Raw genomic sequence first — 19,758 nt, 5'->3', positions numbered from 1 at the left:
TGATTTCAGAAATATTTTGGATCATGTCAGGACTATGGCTATTCATTCTTCATTATGGCCATTTGCCTAATGTGCAAAAAAAAGTTTAATCCTAAAGTATTTTACAATTATCATTTAAACCCATGATAACCTCAATCAATTATGATGAGGAAATACTGTATGATTATACAGCACTAATCAAACGTGGTAGGCTAAAGGAATCACTGTCAGAGACATAAAACATGCAACCCCCAATATGTATTTGTAAGAATATGACAGTTATGTCAAACAGCATAGGGCCTACATGTACAACTGGTCAACCTGGCTTGTGCATCTGAGAATGTCAATACCTGTAAATAATGTTTTGTCAATATGTAGGCCTATAATAGCTGGAAATACACTTTATTTTGAGGTGTGTAAAGGACAAGTGTTTGATGTATTATTTTGATGAGCATTTCAAATAAGGTTCCAAGTTGATTGAAACCGGTACACATAGCTTTCTAAAATGTATCCTCAAATAGCTACATGTGTTACTGTAATCTGAATAAATTATATTTTTGGATAGATTTAATCATACTGAATCAATGCAATGTTGTTGCAATTTTTTGGTTCCGTGGCGGGGATTAGGGCCGTGTCTTTCCATCGTTTACATTCGATTGGTTTAAATGTTATGTCAATCGAACATCTCAAACATAACATACCCGCCCGTTTTCCCCAGAACGAGGAGTTAGGGGAAATGAAGTTGTCTGACAACAGTTAGCCAGCAGAAATACTTTTTAGGTCACGAGAAAATAATTTTGCACGATAGTGATGAAGGTCGTTAATAGGTGTGGTGTATAGGTTTAGTATAAGTCTTACACTTCCCACAGGATATTTTCAAAACATTTCGCAGTCACCTTCTGAGCTTGGTGAGTGTTAAAAAAGCTAACGTGCTAAACTAGCCAGCTGCGAGTTTGCTAATAGCTCGTTGTTTTTAACTGATAACTGTACTGTTAGCTTGCTACTGAGCTAGCTAGCAACTTTCTGGAAATTGTATTTGACTGTGTTATCGTGGTTTCATCGACCAAGTGTGTTATCACAATTTGATTCAGATTAATGTAGCTATCTAGCCAAGTTAGCGAGCCAAGATGAACATTTGGCTAGCTAGCCAACAAGCTGTCGGTGTCCTATAAGTTAATGCACAATGTCAACAAACTAAGCTATCTAGCGAACCAAAATAAAAGTAGCTAGCTAATCAATCATCAGCTCTAACTAATCCTCAACAAACTCATTGCCACGGTCTAATTGAAAGGTAGCAGAAAATAATAGTTATTTAATCAGCACGTTTATTGAGTGACACCGGATATTACCGAAAATCACCAATAACTCATATAATAGTTTACCATTTGGCTATGGGTGTGGATGGCCCAATACAGATAGACACCTAGCTAACTTCCTAACATGTAATTCTAACTATGTAGCTACTTGCATTCGATTTGATCCAGTTGATTGCTATGATCTGATCATTCTGTTTTCTATTATCTGACCACGAGTTATGTAGCAGGCAATGTAGCCTACAGCTTAGGCTAGTTATGGTGATGAGCAAATATGCTATTGTCAGGACATTATTTGTTAGTTACCATCAGAGCCAGATATTAATACACTGCATGACCAAAAGTATGTGGACACCTGCTTGTCGAACATATCATATCATTCCAAAGTGCTGCTATAACAGCCTCCACTCTTCTGGGAAGGCTTTCCACTAGATGCTGGAACATTGCTGCGGGGACTTGCTTCCATTGAGCCACGAGCATTAGTGAGGTCTGGCACTGATGTTGGGCGATAAGCCTGGCTCGCATCCTAAAGGTGTTAGATGGGGTTGAGGTCAGGGCTCTTTGCAGGCCAGTCATGTTCTTCCACACCGATCTCGACAAACTATTTTCTGTATGGACCTCGCATTGTGCACGGGGGCATTGTCATGCTGAAACAGGAAAGTGATTAAATAATAGCGGCGGAGGAGATGGCAGCTGTTTTACGGGCTCCTAACCAATTGTGCTATTTTGTGTTTTTTTTGCATTATTTGTAACTTATTTTGTACATAATGTTTCTGCCACCGTCTCTTATGACCGAAAAGAGCTTCTGGATATCAGAACAGCGATTACTCACCTCGAACTGGACTAAGTCGAGTTGGACGCGAAGGATTTACTCCAGATAGCCAACAAGGCCCAAATCCCCGTCATTCGTGTGAAGAGAAGACGCAGATACAGGGGACGCAGGTCCGGGTGCCTTGTGAGAATTCATCTGCGAGTGGGTAACCCCGCCTCTACCATCCGGCCTATTGGCCGACATGCAATCATTGGATAATAAACTCGATGAGCTTCGTTCAAGACTATCCTAACAATGGGACATTAACTGTAGTATCTAATGTTTCATCGAGTCGTGGCTGAACGACGGCATGGCTAATATACAGTTGGCTGGTTTTTCCTAGCATCAGCAAGACAAAACAGCTGCCTCCGGTAAGACAAGGGGTAGACCACACTATTTACCAAGAGTTTTCATCTATACTTTTCGTAGTTGTCTATTTACCACCACAAACCAATGCTGGAACTAAGACCGCACTCAACGAGCTGTATAAAGCCATAAGCAAACAAGAAAATACTCATCCAGAGGCGGTGCTCCTAGTGTCCGGGGACTTTAATTCAGGGAAACCAGCATGTGCAACAAGAGGGAAAAAAACTAGACCACCTTTACTCCACACAGACAAGAACAAAGCTCTCCCTCGCCCTCCATTTGGCAAATCTGACCATAATTCTATCCTCCTGATTCCTGCTTACAAGCAAAAACGAAAGCAGGAAGTACCAGTGACTTGCTCAATACGGAAGTGGTCGGATGACGCAGATGCTAAGCTACAGGACTGTTTTGCTAGCACAGACTGAAATATGTTCCGGGACTCATCCGATGGCATTGAGGAGTATACCACATCAGTCACCGGCTTCATCAATAAGTGCATCGACGACGTTGTCCCCACAGTGACCGTACGTACATACCCCAACCAGAAGCCATGGATTACAGGCAACATCCGCACTGAGCTAAAGGCTAGAGCTTCCGCTTTTAAGGAGCGGGAATCTAACCCGGACGCTTATAAGAAATCCCGCTATGCCCTCAGACGAACCATCAAACAGGCGAAGCGTAAATACAGGAATAAGATTGAATCCTACTACACTGGCTCCGAGGCTCGTCGGATGTGGCAGGGCTTGCAAACTATTACAGACTACAAAGGGAAGCCCAACTGGCAAGTGTCTTCACTGACATTTTCAACCTGTCCCTGGCCATGTCTGTAATACCTACATGTTTCAAGCAGACCACATAGTCCCTGTCCCCAAGAACACCAACGTAACCTGCCTAAATTACTACTGACCCGTAGCACTCACGTCTGTAGCCATGAAGTGTTTTAAAAGGCTGGTCATGGCTCACATCAACACCATCATCTGAGGAATCCTAGACCCACTCCAATTTGCATACCGCCCAGCAGATCCACAAATAACGCAATCTCTATTGCACTCAACACTGCCCTTTCCCACCTGGACAAAAGGAACACCTACGTGAGAATGCTGTTCATTGACTACTGTTCAGCGTTCAACACCATAGTGCCCTCAAAGCTCATCACTAAGCTAAGGACCCTGGGACTAAACACCTCCCTCTGCAACTGGATCCTGGACATGCTGACGGGCTGCCCCCAGGTGGTAAGGGTAGGCAAGAACACATCTGCCATGCTGATGCTTAGTCCCCCTCCTGTACTCCCTGTTCACCCATGACTGCGGGGCCAAGCACGACTCCAACACCATCATTAAGTTTTCCGACGACACAACGGTGGTAGGCCTGATCACCGGCAACGATGAGACAGCCTATAGGGAGGAGGTCAGAGACCTGGAAGTGTGGTGCCAGGACAACAACCTCTCCCTCAGCGTGATCAAGAAAAATGAGAGGATCGTGGACTACAGGAAAAGGAGGGCCGAGCACACCCCAATTCTCATCGACGGGGCTGTAGTAGAGCAGGTTGAGAGCTTCAAGTTCCTTGGTGTCCACATCCCCAACAAACTATCATTGTCCAAACACGCCAAGACAGTTGTGACGAGGGCATGACAATGCCTTTTCCCCCTCAGGACACTGAAAAGATTTGGCAATGGTCCACAGATCCTCAAAAAGTTCCAAAGACTCCAGCCACCCAAGTCCTAGACTGTTCTCTCTGCTACCGCATGGCAAGCGGTACCGGAGCGCCAAGTCTAGGTCCGGTAGGCGTCTGAACAGCTTCTACCCCCAAGCCATAAGACTGCTGAACAGCTAATCACATGGCTACCCGGACTATCTACATTGACGCTGCTGCTACTAGCTGTTTATTATCTGTGCATAGTCACTTTACCTGTACCTACATGTACATATTACCTCAACTAACCTGTACCCCCGCACATTGACTCGGTACCGGTACCCACAATAGCCTCCTTATTGTTATTTTAATGTTGCTTTTTTTTTCTTTCTTTTTTTTTCTTCATACCTCTTATTTTTCTTAACTGCATTGTTGGTTAAGGGCTTGTAAGTAAGCATTTCACTGTAAGGTCTACACCTGTTGAATTCGGCACATGTGACAAATAACATTTGATTTGAAAGGGCCTTCCCAAACTGTTGCCACAAAGTTGGAAGCACTGAATCGTCTAGAATATATGCTGTAGCGTGAAGATTTCCCTTCACTGGAAATAAGGGTCCTAGCCCAAACCATGAAAACAGCCCCAGACCATTATTCCTGCTCCACCAAACTTTACAGTTGTCACTGCATTGGGGAAGGTAGCGTTTTCCTGGCATCCGCCAAACCCAGATTTGTCCGTCAGACTGCCCGATGGTGAAGTGTGATTCATCACTCCAGAGAACTAATTTCCACTGCTCCAGTATTTCTATTTATTAAGGATCCCCATCAGTTACTGCCAAGGCAGCAGCTACTCTTCCTGGGCTCCAGCAACATTAAGGCAGTTATATACAATTTAAAATATTACATTACATTTCATAACACATTTCACAACACATTAAGTGTGTTCCCTCAGGCCACTACTCTACTTTCACATATCTACAATACAAAATCCATATGTACGTGTCTGTAGAGTGCGTGTCTTATGTGTCTCTTCACAGTCCCCGCTGTTCCATAAGATGTATTTTTATGTTTTAAAAAATCTGATTCTACTACTTGCGTCAGTTACCTGATGTGGAATAGAGTTCCATGTAGCCATGGCTCTATGTAGTCTGTTCTTGACTTGGGGATTGTGAAGAGACCTTTGGTGGCATGTCTTGTGGGGTATGTATGGGTGTCCGAGCTGTGTGCTAGTAGTTTTAAACAGACACCTCGGTGCATTCAGCATGTCAACACTTCTTACAAAAACAAGTAGTGCAATGGCGGCGAGCTTTACCCATTTCCAGCCAACGCTTGGCATTGCGCATGGTGATCTTAGGCTTGTGTGCGGCTGCTCGGCCATGGAAACCTTTTTCATGAAGCTTCCGACGAACAGTTATTGTGCTGACGTTGCTTCCAGAGGCAGTTTGGAACTCGGTAGTGAGTGTTGCAACCGAAAACCGAGATTTTTATGTGCTACTCACTTCAGCACTCGCTTGTCCCGTTCTGTGAGCTTATGTGGCCTACCACTTTGCGGCTGAGCTGTTGTTGCTCCTAGATGTTTCTACTTCACAATAACAGCACTTACAGTTGACCGGGGCAGCTCTAGCAGGGCAGAAATGTGAAGAAATAGCCGAATCCCCTAAGCCGAGTCCACCTACTTTTGTATATATAGTTGATATGGCTCTGGTTACCGTAGTGTACTGTAATGTGTGTAACGTCATCACTTAGACTGTGCATTTTTCAGTGAAGGCATAGGCCATGATCTCAGTCAGACCTTGTGTGCTGTAGTTTAATATCAAAGCAGTTTATTCACGTAATAGCTCATCATTCGTCTGTTATCAATTTTATCCAAAGTGAAAGCGGTGCCTTTTTTACATTCTACATCCAGACTCAACTCATCACCTTCTCATCATGCCTTTCCCCTTCGGGAAGTCTCAGAAGAGCCCAGCAGAGATTGTGAAGAGTCTGAAGGAGAACGTGGCTTACTTGGAAAAGCTGGATGCGGCAGAAAGCAAAAAATGTGAAAAGGTCAGGTGATACCTATGGACTGCTGTTTTGAGAGCACACTAGAAATTGTCTGTTCGCATTTGTTAGTTAAAGTTGGTCTCTAACATTTGAGCATCCAGACAGCAGCTTCATATAGCAATGCCGTGAGAGTCATTGGAAGCGTCCGAAATGGCACCCTAATCCCTATATAGTGCCCTACTTTTGACCAGAGCCCTATATGGGTTTTGGTTAAAAGTAATGCACTATATTATAGGGTGCCATTTCAGATGCAGCCCCTGATTTAACTAAGTGTTGTTCCCTCATATCTTCTTGTCTCCAGGTTGCAGAAGAGGTGTCTAAGAACCTGTCATCGCTGAAAGAGGTGCTGTGTGGTACAGGAGACAAGGAGCCCCAAACGGAGGCTGTGGCCCAACTGGCCCAGGAGCTGTACAACACCAACCTCCTTATTGCTCTCATTGCAAACCTGCAGAGGATTGATTTTGAGGTGGGGAAATGTTCTACCCATTTAGCTTTGTGTGGGGGGAGAAATGTATTCTTTATACTACTGTAGTCCATAGTGGATGTATGAATCAATACAGAAGAGGGAGGAGCATAAAGACACAATGTGACACATCAGCACTCATTCCCACTGTTTGATTGAAATGTTTGAGAGGTCCGCACACAGAATATTTCTGCTCCCCAGTGCTTTATTCCTGCACCCAAATGCAGAGTGCAGGAATAAAGCACTGGAGAGCGACAGTATTCTATGTGGGCCTCTCATTCCTTTTATCTCAGTATTTTTTAAAAGTTGTGCACCGTCCTATTCTTCATTAATTGGAATGTTTCTCATCATTGACCACCAGGGAAAGAAGGATGTGGTCCAGCTGTTCAGCAACATTGTACGGCGTCAGATTGGCACCCGTACGCCCACGGTTGAGTATATCTCCTCACACCCACAGATCCTCTTCATGCTGCTGAAAGGGTGAGTCTCAAAGCTGCCCATCTGCCATCTGTTAGATCAGTAGACCAGATAAGCAAGAGGCATGGATTTATCTATTTTATTTAGGTTTTGTCCCCATTTAAGTGACTTTTTAGGCATTTAACTCCCCTGTTTGTTCATTTACAGATAGGGCTGTTGCGGTGACCGTATTACTGCCACACCGGCAGTCATGAGTCATGACCCCAGTAAAATTCCACGTGACCGTTGAGTCACGGTAATCTCCTCTTATGCACTCTGGACATGCGTTGGTAGTACCGATCTCGCTAACGACCATCAGGTCGCTAATGGCCTGGTACTCGGCGCTTTATTGTCCCTCTAACCACTCTGACATCAATGCAAATACAATCGAAAATAACATCAAACACTTACCAAAACAGTATCATACTTTTAAAACTCACCTCACCTCACTGTGATCGATCAATTTGAAGAAAGAAGTTCAACAACTGGTTGAAACTGAGTGGAAAACATGGTCGTTGTGGATGTTGTTTCAAATCCTAACACAACAAAATGGACAGCGCTTTCTAAGGTGATGATTAATTCAAAACGCTAGTGTTATTAGAGCTTATGCATACGCATAGGCCTATATACAGTGGGGGAAAAAGAGTATTTAGTCAGCCACCAATTGTGCAAGTTCTCCCACTTAAAAAGATGAGAGAGGCCTGTAATTTTCATCATAGGTACACGTCAACTATAACAGACAAAATGAGAAAAATAAATCCAGAAAATCACATTGTAGGATTTTTTATGAATTTATTTGCAAATTATGGTGGAAAATAAGTATTTGGTCAATAACAAAAGTTTCTCAATACTTTGTTATATACCCTTTGTTGGCAATGACACAGGTCAAACGTTTTCTGTAAGTCTTCACAAGGTTTTCACACACTGTTGCTGGTATTTTGGCCCATTCCTCCATGCAGATCTCCTCTAGAGCAGAGATGTTTTGGGGCTGTCGCTGGGCAACACAGACTTTCAACTCCCTCCAAAGATTTTCTATGGGGTTGAGATCTGGAGACTGGCTAGGCCACTCCAGGACCTTGAAATGCTTCTTACGAAGCCACTCCTTCGTTGCCCGGGCGGTGTGTTTGGGATCATTGTCATGCTGAAAGACCCAGCCACGTTTCATCTTCAATGCCCTTGCTGATGGAAGGAGGTTTTCACTCAAAATCTCACGATACATGGCCCCATTCATTCTTTCCTTTACACGGATCAGTCGTCCTGGTCCCTTTACAGAAAAACAGCCCCAAAGCATGACGTTTCCACCCCCATGCTTCACAGTAGTGATGGTGTTCTTTGGATGCAACTCAGCATTCTTTGTCCTCCAAACACGACAAATTGAGTTTTTACCAAAAAGTTATATTTTGGTTTCATCTGACCATATGACATTCTCCCAATCCTCTTCTGGATCATCCAAATGAACTGTAGCAAACTTCAGACGGGCCTGGACATGTACTGGCTTAAGCAGGGGGACACGTTTGGCACTGCAGGATTTGAGTCCCTGTCGGCGTAGTGTGTTACTGATGGTAGGCTTTGTTACTTTGGTCCCAGCTCTCTGCAGGTCATTCACTAGGTCCCCCCGTGTGGTTCTGGGATTTTTGCTCACCGTTCTTGTGATCATTTTGACCCCACGGGGTGAGATCTTGCGTGGAGCCCCAGATCGAGGGAGATTATCAGTGGTCTTGTATGTCTTCCATTTCCTAATAATTGCTCCCACAGTTGATTTCTTCAAACCAAGCTGCTTACCTATTGCAGATTCAGTCTTCCCAGCCTGGTGCAGGTCTACAATTTTGTTTCTGGTGTCCTTTGACAGCTCTTTGGTCTTGGCCATAGTGGAGTTTGGAGTGTGACTGTTTGAGGTTGTGGACAGGTGTCTTTTATACTGATAACAAGCTCAAACAGGTGCCATTAATACAGGTAACGAGTGGAGGACAGAGGAGCTTCTTAAAGAAGAAGTTACAGGTCTGTGAGAGCCAGAAATCTTGCTTGTTTGTAGGTGACCAAATACTTATTTTCCACCATAATTTGCAAATAAATTCATTAAAAATCCTACAATGTGATTTTCTGGATTATTTTTTTCTCATTTTGTCTGTCATAGTTGACGTGTACCTATGATGAAAATTACAGGCCTCTCTCATCTTTTTAAGTGGGAGAACTTGCACAATTGGTGGCTGACTAAATACATGTTTTCCCCCACTGTAAAAGCCCAAGCTAATTTTTTTTATAAAAACAGAATAAAAATAATGATTGTGCTGTTATACAATATATAGCCTAATAGCATGCCGTATATTACGCACGGCAGAAAAACATAAAGGATAAAGATTTAAGATTTCTTTGGTACATAATTGGTCTAGCCTATACTCAAATGTAACAAATTCTAGCAATCGCCTTTGCGTGTGGACTGTTATGCATACTGGATGGACTGATTACCTTACCAAACTTTCTATCCATGAGTTTGGGAGAGAACGTATAGGCCTAGGCAATGCTATTGGTTCATTGATTGTGGAGAGCGCCTTACAGAGTTAGTGGACAATTTATAGTGAATTAGATTTTGAATAGCCTAGGAATAGGGCAATTTTTAAAATTTTCATAATGAATAGGCTTACACATTACCTTTTACCTACAGAATATCTCACCACTGTGCGTTTCCTCTCTCTCCTTTATGCCTTTCTCAAGTGCGCAGAGAGAAGGGCTATCAATTTTTTTTTTTATGAAATATGTTTTGTTTGAAGACTTATTACTATCGATGTTCCTGAACAAATTTCACTTGGTTTTCCAAATTAAGCACTGGGGAGCTGCAGGAACAGGTTTGGAGAGCCCATGGCATACAGCGTTTCACCTGTCGTGCAGTGAGAGGCTGCATGCTCCTCAAACAGCGGTTGATGTGTGGAGTGAAATAAGTGTTCTTATAAGCCCAGACATTTCTATATGCAATCCTGTGAAAGCAGAGTTTTGATGGCTGCCACAACAAAGAGGAGGGTCCCAGCTGCTACTATATTTATTTCTCAGCTGCTCATATTAAGCACATGCTCTGCGGTAAAACTGGAGTAGACTACCCGGCATGATTGGAAAAACGAACAGAGTGCAAGCTTTTTTTTTTTTTGCGACTTTCTCAAATCATCAATAGCCTATAGTCGCAGCATGCAGCCCATATTTGTTTTGATTTCAAAGACATTCTAAGGTTTGTATCATTCACAACTAAAGTTGCCAAATAACTCTAAATCTAGTGAATAGGACTTCAAATTATCACTTTTACGCTCAACATAGCCTCTTCAACATAGCCGGAATGGGAAAAATAGCTAAATTCAATTATTCTTCTTAATATAAAAAAAATGGCACTTATTAGCAAATATTGTCTGCTAAATGAACTAGCCTATGGAATGGCGCATAGCCAGATAACATACAGTAGGCCAACTCATTCTGTTCTTCTGAAATACATTTTCTTCATATCATAATGTTTCTTTATACCTGCCTAAAATAAATAATGGATTTATTGTGATGGTGTATATTAAATCGATTTATTAGACTTTTTAAAAAATGTCGATGTTCCAAAGGCGCGCATATGCGGCTTGGAGGCCTGGAGATGCTAAATGTGTTTGTTAATTAACGGTCAATTACCGTGAGACCGGCAGACATTTGCATGACAATAACCGGCTGACAAAATGTCATGACCGCCACATCCCTATTTGCAGACCCACGTGCATACAATCGCAACAGATGTAATAATCACCAACAAAACACACCTACGTAGTAATGTTGAGCACAACTGACATGAATCCCACCTTTGCAGGTACGAGAGTGCGGAGGTGGCTCTGAACTGTGGGATGATGCTAAGGGAGTGCCTGCGTCATGAGCCCCTGGCACGCAGCGTTCTCTTCTCGGAGGACTTCTACTGCTTCTTCCGCTATGTAGAGCTCTCCACCTTCGACATCGCCTCAGACGCTTTCGCTTCATTCAAGGTACACTGCTGCTTTTCTCACTTCTTTATGTCCTATAAAGTAAGCCTTGTCCGAGCCAGAACGGTTCCTGCCCTATGACCAACCTCTTGGATCGTGAGGCAGCTTGATGTACAAGTACATCCCCTGGACAGGACGTTAGCACTAGTGTGCTTAGTATGATCTGTTTTTTCTATGTTATCTAATATCCTGTTATTTTCTCTCAAATGTGTTGCTAGGATCTTCTCACGAGACATAAGATTATGTGCGCAGATTTTCTGGAGACCAATTATGACAGGGTGTTTACAGAATATGAGAAGCTCCTGCATTCTGAGAATTATGTCACCAAACGGCAGTCCCTGAAGGTACTCTATCTCACCTGTTTGATGCTTCATGGTATCACTTTGTCCGTTTTAAGTTTTGACCTCTCACGTGACTTTCTTCTGTAACTGAAATATCTTCCGAACTTATCCTAAAAGCAATGATGACCCTCCTTTTTATATTACTAACCAAACTGTTTTGCAGCTTCTGGGAGAGCTTCTTCTGGACAGACATAACTTCACTGTGATGACCAAGTACATCAGTCGTGCCGAGAACTTGAAGCTGATGATGAACATGCTGCGAGACAACAGCCGCAACATCCAGTTTGAGGCCTTCCATGTCTTCAAGGTGTGTAGAAATGTTTTATTAATGGAGAGGCCAAGGGTACAGATTCTGGTCTCTGCTTGTCCTACTTTCCACTGTTTTGGTTACTTGACCTAAAATGCATGTTGTTCACATTTCCATCCCCTAATCTACCGTTCTCAGTCTTCATAGAGGATGCAGAAATATTCATGCTGCCTTTAAAACGTAGTAATAACTTCATACTGTTATATTATTCTAAATAAATTATTCCATTAACATATACTAAGGTATACATTTACCAGTTAACCAACTAGAATATATGTCAGGCTATGGCACTGTCACGCTGTAGCGCTATTCAATTCAAACACTGTTCTGTCCGGTCTCGTCCTAGGTGTTTGTGGCCAACCCCAACAAGACTCAGCCTGTGCTGGACATCCTGCTGAAGAACCAGACCAAGCTGGTGGACTTCCTGAGCCACTTCCAGACAGATCGCTCCGAGGACGAGCAGTTCTGCGACGAGAAGAACTACCTAATCAAGCAGATCCGCGACCTGAAGAGGCCCCCGCCACCAGAGGAGGCATGAGGGGACAGGCAGGGGGACGCCAGTTCAGAGGGCGAGAGTGAGAATGATGGTGAGAGCGAGAGAGGCATGCTTGACTAGAATCCATTACTCTTCCCTTCTCTTAACTTCAAACATAGGCAAAATATATTGTACAAACTCCCTCCTCATCCCTTTTTAAGTTTCTAATGCTCATGTGGGAACGGAGGTGATTTTTAAGGCGCACCCAACAAGTGACCCAAGAACAGTTATTTAAACCATAGAGCAATTTCAGCCAATTGGTATGAATCAATGCACTTAGTCAGATGATGTTATATTGGACCTTAAACACACCATTATTCTCTTTTAATAAGCACAGTAGCACACCTGAGCAATCCCTGGGAAATTAGAATACATGGTCAACATAAAACAGAATACACTCTCCGACAACAGGCAAAGACTCCCCAAACCTTACAGGAAATGTAAAATGGATTTGCAAGCTTTTAAAGACCGATGTCCTATATGATATTTTAGGAACTAGAATTTTTAAATAAATATATTATTTTGCTGGGGTAGTTAACATTTATTTTGTAACTGTCTTGATTCTGACACCACACTTAACTAATTCCATAATATCTTGGTTTATTGCTTTATTTAAGAGCTCTTTCGTTGATCCGGGACTTTTACTATATGGATGACCTTAGTGGTATTATTCTTTGCTTGGGATAGACACTTTGATCGAAGTAGGTAATTGTAATCTTTAGTTGCGTCAGTTGTCCTAATAGGATCCATCAGAGATTACAGTAACAAAAAATATGAAAACATGAATCAATGAGATTTGTGAGGTATGGGCCAGGCTAGTGGACTAAAATAGACAGTGTCAGATAACGCTGCAGGGTGACTGTAGGCAGCCATCCATTCTTTACTCTGATTGATCCCAATGCTAGCGCTCTCTTTTTCTCCGCCCGGATGCTCGCTAGTTTTCATATGCAGTTAGGAACTGGTGTAAGATAGGAAGGTGTTTTTTCTTTTAGAAATGATCACTTAATAATAATAATATTGCTTTGCAGACATCTGATAAGATGTATCCTCCCAACAATGTTACTAACACATAGTATCTTATCGGACAAGAATAATACAACACAAAAGTAACACTATAATGTTTCAGAGCAGCAGAATCTGCCAGAGTTCTGATACTCCTAAAATGCTAGTAAGCATGGGCTTCCATGAGCTGCATGTTGTATTTCAGGCCTCACTCTCACGCAGTCAGACACACTGGTCAGGAAGCCATTGCAGAGGCCTTTAAACACATTACATGATCCACATAATGACCTGCATTGTCAAACTTGAATGAGCCAATTGGGATGATTTATGTTGAATCCAATGCACCTAATTGGTCACATTCTCTCAATGGGGGTTTGACTCATGGTTAGGACCTATCAATACCTCTATCAATAATTACATTGTATGTTGTCCAGATGAACAAAAAAATAGGATTATCATGAAATAACATAATGTTTGCCTTACCTGGTGTCACTTAAATTGCATAATAACAGATTACAGAAATATATGGTGTCTGTTTGCACAATTCTAGTATATACCTCATGGGGTTTTGAGTTCATAAGTGCTGTGTTCTCTATTTTCCTTGACAATATATTTTATTTGATATTTTGGATAAACAGCAGTGGTTTGTATTATGAATGCTAAATAAATCAATGTTTTTGTTTTGAATTTAAGCAGGGAGTGGGACCTGGTTTTCTCTTAGGGGAAAGACTTTTCAACTAAATGTATTTGTTGGGTGCCTCATGTCAATTCATAATGAATTACAGGATTGGCCCCACAAAAGTATGAATGTTTCCTTACTTTCAGAATTTTTATTTGATTGTGAAGACCATCTATGTGGATGTATAGACCTCTCAATTTTCTTAACCAAAGGTAATTTGAGGGAGAAAATAATGCAAGTCCCAAACAACGCCAACTTCACTGGCCCAGATCAAATTAATTTTACTTAGTAAATGATTAACTGCAAATGTGATTTCATGAATCTAGATAAACCTTGAATATACTTCTGGACTAGAGATGGTATTCCAGGACTTTTTTCCCAAAAGTGCAATTTAATGCAGCAGTACTATAGGCTTAATCTGGGTCACTATAATCAGCCCACATACTATTAGTTATTGGAATTCCAGATCACCTGTTTTGTGGTACACTAAGCATTAAACAAAGTGTTTGATCTCAACTTTAAACTGAATAATTTCTTAGAGGAAATCAAATATAAAGCAAAATGTTTCAGATCATTTTAAGACCTCTGGTTACTTGGCTAGTATAATAACTCAATGGCAATATTATAACATTCTCAAGATTTCTCAAGGCTAAATAATTGTTGGGTGATTCAGAATTTTGCATTTGAACTGTAAAATGTTTGCTTTACTTTCACTCTGTTGCCTTCCTATTTTCCCATAGGCTTTGTATCTGATTATTTTCTTTATTTACTGTGGGAGAAGATTAAATGTGTACATAGCTTTATTTTAAAAGGTGAAATTGTGGAAACATATATAAAATTTTAAGACACCACTTTGAGTTTTTATTACAATAAAGACAATCCATCATACAGTATTTCCACCATGTCATTGGAGAGGGTAGTTGGACCAAAGGCCTGCCCTACAAACAACATTTTTGCAGTATGTTTTTGTGAGTTCGTTAAAGTGTCTTTCAACTCTGCTAAATGTGTGCAATCTTGTGTTGTGCCCTGTAATAGGTAATTGATGTGCCTGCGCAGGAATTCCAAGGCGATGCGGCTGCATGTATGGCTCCTTCAGCTAAGCGTTGGTCTCCTCCAGGTCTCTGTAGAGCTATATCATGCTCCAACCGAGAGGCCTCCTCCTGCCTCTGTACCGTAATTGTCAGCTGCTTTCCAAGCCTCTCGATATCCAATGTTAGTCTCATTCTCCCTCATGGCTTCCTGTGCTTCTTTCAACACTTTTATTCAGTTTCTCACGTAGCATCCTCTTCTCCTCAATGGTGTCTTTGGCCTTGGTTGCTTGTGCCTGAAGCCGGACAGACATCTTGTGTCCCTCTGCCTGCAGTGCATCCCCATGCAGGGCCCTCCATGCAGCCTCCTGCCTGGCCAGGCCCAGCTGCTCATCCCGCAGGCCCAGCAGACACTTTGTAGACTCCGTCTCATGCTACCACTAGAGTGAAAGCACCGCCAGCATTCAAAAGTGACCAAAACATCAGCCAGGAAGCATAGGAACTGAGAAGTGGTCTGTGGTCACCACCTGCAAAACCAGTCCTTTATTGGGGGTGTCTTGCTAATTGCCTATCATTTCCACCTGTTGTCTATTCCATTTGCACAACAGCATGTGAAATGTATTGTCAATCAGTGTTGCTTCCTAAGTGGACAGTTTGATTTCACAGAAGTGTGATTGACTTGGAGTTACATTGTGTTGTTTAAGTGTTCCCTTTATTTTTTTGACCAGTGTATAAAGTCCATAAGCAGACTACTCCAATCTGCTTCCCTCTAATTTTTTTGTATGACCTTTTAAATTATACAGTCTCTGGAGTATCTCACAGGTGTGTCTTAGATTTTCAGGCGGTGGGGCTGCTTCCATGGCAGCAGCCTGTTGTTCACCACCCGCTGGGGTGGTGGGTTCGTTCCATGATCCCCAGTCATCCTCATCCATGTTTGTTTGGTGGTCGATCGTGGGGATGAATGTATTTTCTGTTTCTGCTATATTTTTAACCATTCACTAGTACTTCATACGACTAGTCATTGAGTTGATCAGTGCATATGCCCAGCGTCCAAGTGCTGGCTGAGTTGTTGGGGTGAAGAAGGACCCTCACTGTTTGTGCTTGGATTATGTTGGGCATGTCATGGCATGTGTGTCATAGTGGTGTTTTGCTGTCAGCCCTTAGGTTTGATTTCTTGCTATGACATTTTGAACCACTTGAGGTTTGAGTGGTTTTCCTGTGCTCCTAGACATGAGCCGCTGTACAGGATAACTTTTGAGTCCCTCTGTTGGAGTGTTCCGCCGTGCCAGCACTGCTTCCATGGGTCTTCACCATAAATCACAGCTGTTTTTTCTGAGCGTTTTGGCCATTTTCATAGTGGATTTTAGGTAGAAAGTAATTGTGTAACATGTCAGGGATGAAGATCCTGTTTCCTATGAATATCAGTCCAATTTCTGTGGTGAGCTCCTCTTTGTATGTCCAGAAATCTTTCGGTGTGTGCCTGTTTGGTTCCAGGCCAGCCTTTGTTGATTTGAGTGTGCAGAGCCTGAAACTGTAGGTCCTGGGATGAGTGTGCTTTGATTTGACTCCAGTGTCTTAGTTGAGATTTTGACGTCACTGGTGTGATCCAGCTGTTCCAGGTCAGTTGTGGCTAGGCCCATAGCGTAGACCGTGGCTTGTGTTTGCATTTGTCTGTGCTTTGTGGTTGATTGAGCAGTTCTGGACAGGAAGTCAGCTACATGTAGTTCTTCGCCTTGTTTGTATTGCACTTGATGTTGGTATCTTTGTAGCCTTAGCAACATTCTCTGCAGTCGCTTGGGTGCTGTGAGTAGAGATTTCTTGAAGATCGTCTCGAGCGGTTTGTGGTCGCTGTGTATTGTTATGAACTCTCTGCCATGCAAATACTGGTCAAACTTGTCAGTTGTCACATGCAAAAACAATGGCGAGACATTCTTTCTCAATATGTGCATATTTCTGTTCTGTCTGAGTCAATGTTCTGGAGGCAAATGCAACAGGTTGTCCTTTCTGTAGAAGGGCTGCGCCCAAGCTTGTCACACTGCTGTGTGACTTCATCATTCAGGTCGTAGTATTTGAGCACTCAGTGTCGTGTGACGAACTGTTTGATAGTCTCAATTGCTGTGTCTATTCAATGGCCTTGTCAGTCAGCCTTCTAAGCAGCTCACACATCAGATAGTCGGGGCATGAATTTTGCAAGATTGTTCACAAACCCCAACAGCCGCTGTAGTGACTTGACGTTGGTTGGTGTCCCCATGTTCTGAACGGCTGTTATTTTCTCTGGGTCAGGGCGAAGGCCCTCGGGTGAGAAGATGGCCCATGTACATCACACTAGGTAGCTTTAACCCAAGTTTATTTTTGTTCAACTTCAGGTTGACATCTCTTGCTCTCTGCGGGAGATCTGTGAGGTTTCTGTCATGATCTGCCATCGCCTCTTCGTTTGTGTCGCCACATCCATAGAGTAGAATGTAATCTGCGATCACACCCACTCCTTTTAGTCCCTGTAGTGCATAAAACACTGTCTGCGCTGGTATTCAGCTGCATCTATACCTGCCTACAGGTGTACCCAAAGTTGTTAGATAGCTGCTCGCTTCATCAAGTTTGACTTGCCAATATCCATCTTTGGCATCGAATACTGAGAATACCTTTTGCGTTGGATATCTCTAGTAGAATCTATTCTATGGTGGGCATCTGGAAGTGCGATCTCAGTAAGGCTTTGTTGAGTGCACTGGGGTCCATGCATATTTGTAGTTTGTCAGGTATTTCAATGACAACCATGTTGCTGATCCACAGTGTTGGCCCTATGACTTTTGTGATGTCTGCATTGTCCATTGAATGTATGGCCTTTGTGATCCTTTACTTCAGTAGAATAGGTGTCCGTCTTGGTAGCTGCTGCACAGGCTGGGCTACGTTGTCTGCTTGTAGTTGTAGCTCTCCAGGAAGGCAGCCAAACCCATCGAACACGTCATTGTAGTTGGAGATGATCTCCTCAGTTGTCATGATGATCTCAGTTGATGTGGTGCTTGGGGTGTCAACGTGATGTAACACATGGCTGTGGTTCAACAGATTACATCACTTTGCTGCAGACAAATTGAATATGATCTTTCCAGGATAACTTTTCATCAATTAGAACTCAGTGGATGTGACTTGTTCCATTTCATTACCACCAATTGAGATTCTGGCTCTTTGTTTTTTTTTTTTTTTTTTTCTTCTTCAAGGACCACTACGGACCTCCACCATAGGTTCCTCTGGCTTTGCCCTGCCCAGGCATAGTTCACCATCCACCACCTCAGCTGGTGTGCACCAACCTTTACTTTCATTGCGCCACAGGGTGTGTTCTGAGAAAATCCTCAGACTTGCGCGCACGTTAGACTCCTTGGTCCGTGTTTTAAGACTGGTCGGGTGGGTTGCCGACATCGTCGCTGACCCCTGGCGCCAGTTTACGTGAGCTGATCGCCACCCTGGCGATGCAACGCGGTCGGTTACACACTGAGGACAGTCGGGCAGGGGGACATGACACAGTAGGTACTAAATCCTCGTCCCCGGGAAGCGGCGAGTACGGAGCAGGGGCGCTTTAAAGCTCACGGCCGAAACCGATGGCCACCTTCGCCCTTGCCCTTCCAAGCCGACCCAGAGCCAGTCGCGGCTCACCACCGACGGAGGAAATGCGGGGAACGGGTGTGCCTCCTGGAAGGGAAAGGAAGGATGCACGGGGGAGTGAAGAGAGAGCCGAGGCCGCCTCTCACCCTTCCAATGAGCTGTCCTGGTCTGCACTTAGGGGGACGAAGGCTGCACGGAGGCGTCCTGCGACTGCCCTGGAAACCCGGAGGTTCTGATTGATGGCAAAGCGACCCTCAGACGGGCGTAGCCCCAGGAGGAACGTGGGGCGCAAGGTGCGTTCGAAATATCAATGATCAATGTGTCCTGCAATTCACATTAGTAGACGAGTGATCCACCGCTAAGAGTTGTACTGTTTTTGGTTTTTACGCAGAGGCTAGTGGCTAGGCAGGGTTGGGGGGGTTGCCCTCTTTTCCCCCTACCCTTCGCCAGAGCGAGAGGCCACAGTTCACGGAGCAAGAAGGTTTGAGGTTGAAACGTCAGCGTCCGGGCGCTCCGCCGCGACACATTAAACCTTGCGCCAGGGTGCAGAGCAGTTGGCTAGGTACTCTAAGCCATGCGAGGGTCCAGGGCGAGACCAAAGCACTGAATGTGAGAGACAGAGGCGGGAAGACGGCAACCCCCGATCCCCCTCGGACGTGGCTGACATAACTTCCCACAGGTGTGCCGTGCCTAATGGGGAAAGGGGGGGGAGAGCCAGTTGGGCGCAACCCAGGCGATATGGAGATGCGGGCAACCGAGCTCGGGCGAATGCTGAAGCCACCCTCCCAGGCCCAGAATCCCGCGCCGAGGGAAGGGAGAGGCGGGGGGCGTGAGCCCCCTACCCTACCCAGCCTACAGCAGAGTTTAGATTTTGGAGCGCAGCCCCCACCAGCGGCTGGTAACCCGTTAATGATCCTTCCACAGGTTCACCTACGGAAACCTTGTTACAACTTTTACTTCCTCTAGATAGTCAAGTTTGATCGTCTACTCGACGCTCCGCCAGGGCCATGACAGACCCCAGCGGGGCCGATCCGAGGACCTCACTAAACCATCCAATCGGTAGTAGCGACGGGCGTTGTGTACAAAAGAACTACAACGGTATCTGATCGTCTTCGAACCTCCGACTTTCGTTCTTGATTAATGAAAACATTCTTGGCAAATGCATTCGTCCGTCTTGCACCGGTCCAAGAATTTCACCTCTAGCAGCACAATATGAATG

At 43.8% G+C, this 19,758-nt stretch overlaps 1 protein-coding gene across 1 annotated transcript; it reads left to right on the top strand.

The window, feature by feature from the left end:
* The first annotated feature begins 665 nt into the window (after positions 1-665).
* LOC121545105 (calcium-binding protein 39) lies at positions 666-14,768 on the top strand. The gene is made up of 8 exons (XM_041855505.2): positions 666-887; positions 6,006-6,145; positions 6,444-6,608; positions 6,967-7,085; positions 10,888-11,056; positions 11,272-11,397; positions 11,558-11,701; positions 12,048-14,768. Exons 2-8 carry the CDS (start codon positions 6,029-6,031, stop codon positions 12,237-12,239), a joined length of 1,032 nt encoding a protein of 343 aa, XP_041711439.1. The 5' UTR covers positions 666-887; positions 6,006-6,028; the 3' UTR covers positions 12,240-14,768.
* The last annotated feature ends 4,990 nt before the right edge of the window (positions 14,769-19,758 follow it).

Source organism: Coregonus clupeaformis, chromosome 3, assembly GCF_020615455.1.
Source record: "Coregonus clupeaformis isolate EN_2021a chromosome 3, ASM2061545v1, whole genome shotgun sequence".
NCBI lineage: Eukaryota > Metazoa > Chordata > Actinopteri > Salmoniformes > Salmonidae > Coregonus > Coregonus clupeaformis.
The sequence above is the reverse complement of the archived record's forward strand: the minus strand, read 5'-3'. Positions and strand labels throughout refer to the sequence as shown.